The following is a 5,668-nucleotide window of genomic DNA, read 5'->3' as shown; positions in this document are numbered from 1 at the left end:
ATAATTTCCCCAACATGGAAAAAGAAATAGTCGATCAAGTCCAACAGGCACAAGGAGCCCCATACAGGATAATCCAAAGGAGAAACTCAGCAAGACACATACTAATCAAACTAACAAAGGCTAAACACAAAGAAATAATATTGAAAGCAGCAAGGGAGAAGCAGCACGTAACATACAAGTTAAACCCTATACCCGTAAGAGCTGTTCTTTCAGCAGAAACTCTGAAGGCCAGTAGGGAATGGCAGAATATATTTAAAGTCCCGAAAGGGAAAAATATACAACCAAGATTACTGTACCCAGCAAGGATCTCATTCAAAATTGATGGAGAAATAAAAATCTGTTCAGACAAGCAAAAGTTAAGACAATTCAGTACCACCAAAGCAGCATTACAACAAATGTTAAAGAGACGTATATAGTCAAGAAATACAAAAGAAGAAAAAAGATCTACAAAATCAACCTCAGTCAATTAAGAAAATGATACTAGGAACATATATATCAATAATTACCTTAAATATAAATGGATTAAATGCCCCAACCAAAAGACACAGACTGGCTGAATGAATGCAAAAACAAGACCCATGTATATGTTGTCTACAAGAAACCCACTTCACACCTAAAGACACATATAGACTGAAAGTGAGAAGATGGAAAAATATATTCCATGCAAATGGGAAGCAAAAGAAAGCTGGAGTAGCAATCCTTATAAAAGACAACATAGACCTTAAAATAAGAGTACTACAAGGGACAAGGAAGGACACTACATAATGGTCAAGGGATCAATCTAAGAGGAAGATATAACAATTGTAAATATCTATGCATCCAACATAGGAGCACCTCAATACATAAGACAAACACTAACACACATAAAAGGAGAAACTGACAGCAACACAGTCATAGTAGGAGACTTTAACACCCCACTCACACCAGTGGCCAGATATCAAACAGAAAATTAATAAGAAACACATGTCTTAAATGATACATGAGATGAGATGGATCTAATTGATATCCTCAAGACATGCCATGCAAATGCAGAAGAATACACCTTCTTCTCAAGTGCACATGGAACATTCTCTAGGATAGACCACACCTTGGCTACAAATCAAACCTCAGTAAATTTAAGAAAATTGAAATCATAAGAAGCATCGTCTCTGACCACAATGCTATGAAATTAGCGTAATCATTCCCATGTTTTCCAACCCCAGTTCAGGTCCTCCCTTTGCCTGGCCAGGCACTGATTGGGACTGGATATCTCAGTCACGCTGGCTTGCTCCAAACAGGACATATTGGATATGTGGCTCTTACGTATTTGCTTGGCTTCCCCATGGCTGGATAGGGAGATGCACCCTAGGTCTGGGTTTTACTCATGGCTTCATTAATTTACCACACCTTAGAACTCATGGGCAAGGTCTGTATTTCACTGATATGGTTATTTGGCTGCAGTGTTTGTTCCCTCTCTGAGAACTACAAATGTTATGCTACGAGTGGATGCTGTGACTAACTTTACTCAACAGGCATTACAAGAGTCTCAAAAAGCTATGTCAGCTCTTAATGCTGAACAAATACAAATTAGAAAGGTGGTTTTACAAAACAGATTGGCCTTAGATATTCTGACGACTGCACGAGGAACTTGTGCCATTATTCATACCCATTGCTGTACATATATACCTGATATGAGCACTAATGTTACTCATTTTACTAAACACATGAACAAGATGATTCAGGCTATGGACACTCCTGAAGCCTTAACTGCCTCACTTTTGGAGACATTAACTAGTTCCCCATGGGGAACTATCCTAATTGCAATAATTCTGATTGCTTTTGCTGCCTGCTCCCTGCATCTGTAACTGTGTAGCTGGATTTGTTTCCAGTCGCATGAAGGCTTTTAAGTTACAAATCGTTGCTCAAACTTCTGCAACTGCGGCAGCTTCCTCCATCTACTACTTGGGGCCCCTGGATCAGAGACCCTCAATATGAGGGTTAAGAGAATATGTCGCCTCACCAATTTAGAGATGATGCTCCTTATCAGCTTGGAAGCAGTTACAGAATGAGCACAATGTCCCTTCCCTAGGCAACATAATTCTACTAAAAGAAAATGGGGGAATGAGAGGGCAACAGGTAGAAAGGTGAGGGGTCTCCAAACGGAGGAAATAGGCTGCAAGTGTCAGACATTTTTACCTCTCTTTTAAGTGGCAGCAGAAAACAAACAAGTGTTAGATTATTTCCCCTTTTCTAAAAGAAAAGAGGTTTCTTTTAAAATTCTTGGTTGCCGTGATGACACCTGGTTCCACCTGAACTTAGCTAGTCTCAATCCCTAAGCTAACCAATGCATTTTGCTTATAGAAATATTTACCTTAAGCTATGTTAATGAACCCTAGATTCTGTCTTCAAGTTGGTTCTGCCTAAGACTCAGAAGGACTTGACAAACCATGATGTTTTACCCATGTAAATGTTCTCTTAAACTATGTTAGTGAGACTATGTTTGCTTAGAAACCTGCCTTTCTTCAAGATTCGTATCAATCATTTTATGGTCCAGGATGACTCACTTTGTGCCAATGTAATCTCAATGCATGTTGTGAGTGAGGGGCCTGTCACCAGTCTCTGAGTTTTGAGACATTTACTTTCTCCAGTTAGCAGACTGCTAGTAGCTATATAACATCCAGGTAAAGACTAGCAGGGGGTCACTCTTTCTGCCCCCTTCTGATGCCTGTATCAGAAGCTTTCGCTATCTCTTTTATACTTTAATAAAACTTTATTACACAAAAGCTCTGAGTGATCAAGCCTTGTCACTGGCCCCGAATTGAATTCATCTCCTCTGGAGGCCAAGAATTCCAGAGTCTTTCATGGCTCAGCAACAGCCTTTCAATAGGATAGCCAAAGTCTTTGACTGTGTGGATCACAACAAACTGGAAAATTCTTAAAGAGATGGGAATATCAGAGTACCTTACTTGCTTCCTGAGAAATCTGTATGCAGGTCAGGAAGCAACAGTTAGAACCAAATGTGGAACAACAGACTGGTTTCAAATTGGGAAAGGAGTACATCAAGGCTCTATATTGTCACCCTGCTTATTTATTATTTGCAGAGTGCATCATGTAAAATGCCAATTTGGATGAAGCACAAGCTGAAATAAAGATTGCAGGAAAAATATCAGTAACCTCAGATATGCAGATGACACCACACTTATGGCAGAAAGTGAAGAAGTAAAGAGTCTCTTGAAGAATTGAAAGAGGAGAGTGAAAAAGTTGGCTTAAAACTCAACATTCAGAAAACAAAGATAATGGCATCTTGTCCCATCACTTCATGGCAAATAGAAGTGGAAACAACGGAAACAGTGAGAGACTTTATTTTCTTGGGCTCCCAAATCACTGCAGGTGGTGACTGCAACCATGAAATTAAAAGATGCTTGCTCTTTGAAAGAAAAGCTATGATCAAGCTAGTCAGCCTATTAAAAAGCAGAGACATTATTTTGCTGACAAAGGTCCATCTCATCAAAGCAATGTTTTTTTTCCAGTAGTCGTGTATGAATGTGAGTGTTGGACCATAAAGAAAGCTGAGTGCCAAAGAACTGAAATTTTTGAACCGTGGTGTTGGACAAGACTCTTTGAGAGAGTCTTTTGGACTGCAAGGATATAAAATCAGTCAGTCCTAAAGGAAACAGTCTTGAATATTCATTAGAAGGACTGATGCTAAAGCTGAAGCTCCAATAATTTGGCTACCTGATGCAAAGAGCTGACTCATTAGAAAAGACTCTTGATGCTGGGAAAGATTGAAAGCAGGAGAAGGGGACGACAGGGGACAAGATGGTCTGGGAGATGGTGAAGGGCAGGGAAACCTTGTGTGCTGCAGCCCATGGGGTTGCAAAATGTTGGACACAACTCAGCAACTGAACAACATCAACAACAAATTTTAAAAATCTAAAAATTTTCTTAAAGGGCAGATAGGGTAGGTTGGTAGGAGAGATGCTTTAGTTTCAGACTTTTGCCATTGTGAGTACTTTGTGTAGGAAAAAAAAACAGATCTGAAGAATTTATTTTGAGGCGTTTAAAAATTGTAAGTATTCACTGATAACAAGGAATAACTGTTAATACTCTTTAAGCAAGGGAATCATTTTGTTAGGATAAAGGGACAAGATGTTCCTTTATAATCATTTAAAAAGATTTAAAAGGGGGAAAGAAAGGATACATAAACCTTATACAGAACAATTTAACTAATTCTGGTGTCCAGTAATATAGTGGAATGAATTCCTCATTTTCTCATTGTTGTTGCTCAGTTATGTCCAACTGCAACACCATGGACCACAGCATGACAGGCTTCCCTGTCCTTTACCATCTCTACTTCTCCATATAATGGAAATTTTTATATGACAGATGTATAATACCAGAACATAGAAAATAAATCAGTTTTTAGCAATAGTTGAGGAGGGAAATGTAAGAATTTCAGAAACTGTTATTTCCATACACTAGATTCATAGTATTGTGATTAGGCAATAATTAAAATAAAAACTGGCAGATTGGAAAGATTTTGTAAGTGAAATTCCTTAACTGAATCAATGAATCAAATCAGACACAGATTACAACTGAAGTAAATGGTTTACTACTTTCTGCCAAAAACTTTATTGCCATGGTCTTGAGTCCTTGGAAATTCGATTAAGCATCATGGTAAGATTTCCCACAAACTTTTGGTAATGTTTGTTTTTGTAAGGTCAATGCAAACAGGAATCTACATTCCTGATACTTCAGGATGCACCTGGCTATCCAGGGGTAATTTGTAAGAGAGAAAAAACCACCCACTTAAGAACAGTGCAAAGGCAGCTAGACATGCCACTGTAACAGTGTTGCCAATTTTCTGAGCATGTGGCTTGAAGGGTATATTGAAAGATGGTGGGAAGACAATACCCTCTTCAGTCATCACAGAGTGGTAATTCCAGGTGACAGCAACTGAGATACAGATACCAGCAGCTATGTTGAGAATTCCTGAAATGACAAATGCTTTGTAGGTAGTAGTAGTCTCAAGAATTCCCATGGACACATTTTTTAGTGCAAAAATAACAGAGGCTTTCCCCAAGAGTCCTAGAATGCTGGACATCAGTAAAAGGTTTTGAGAAACACGGATATCAAGAGGTAGGTAAGTATCATGGTAGCTGTAACTGTGACATGAGATAGCTGTGGTGATGTTGGTTTGACGGAAGACACAGACTCTCCACATTCCCATGCAGGCCAGACCAGAGAATTGTGAGGCGTTGTCTAGATACCATACTCGCCACTCCACGAAGCCCATGGAAGTGGTGCTGAGGATCCATCCAATAGTGGTGACTACAAAACCTACTATTTGGCAGTTGGCACTATTGATGAGCAAGGGCATGGTAGATGTGTACCCAAGGGAACTGCAAACAAATACAGGACATCATGAGTTTGGAAAATTTGGCCTAGAACAACACACTCAACCCGCTATCTCCATTCTCCTCCCCTACGTTTACACTGCTGTGGATAAACAGTACTGTATTTGAGATTTAAGTACTATTATTTCTCACCAGATACATTTGACCCTCAAGCTCTGCACTGGGGAGCAGAGGCCAAGCAAATTTTCTGAAGGGCCATCTGGGAATATTTACTAAAAGACTTAAAATGTGCAAATTTTCAAACAGACAGTTCTACTTCGGAGCATTTGTCC

The 5,668-nt window shown here is 39.3% G+C and overlaps 1 protein-coding gene across 1 annotated transcript; it reads right to left on the bottom strand.

The window, feature by feature from the left end:
* Positions 1–4,717: 4,717 nt before the first annotated feature.
* On the bottom strand, positions 4,718–5,359 carry CLDN34 (claudin 34). Its single transcript, XM_042241961.2, has one exon. It carries the CDS (start codon positions 5,357–5,359, stop codon positions 4,718–4,720), a length of 642 nt encoding a protein of 213 aa, XP_042097895.2.
* Positions 5,360–5,668: the final 309 nt, after the last annotated feature.

The sequence above is a fragment of the Ovis aries genome, chromosome X, assembly GCF_016772045.2.
Source record: "Ovis aries strain OAR_USU_Benz2616 breed Rambouillet chromosome X, ARS-UI_Ramb_v3.0, whole genome shotgun sequence".
NCBI classification, from domain to species: domain Eukaryota; kingdom Metazoa; phylum Chordata; class Mammalia; order Artiodactyla; family Bovidae; genus Ovis; species Ovis aries.
The sequence above is the reverse complement of the archived record's forward strand: the minus strand, read 5'-3'. Positions and strand labels throughout refer to the sequence as shown.

What these genes read in the sequence shown, in the direction of transcription:
- CLDN34 (XM_042241961.2), bottom strand. Translation starts at nt 5,359, where the DNA reads ATGCCCTTGCTCATCAATAGTGCCAACTGCCAAATAGTAGGTTTTGTA.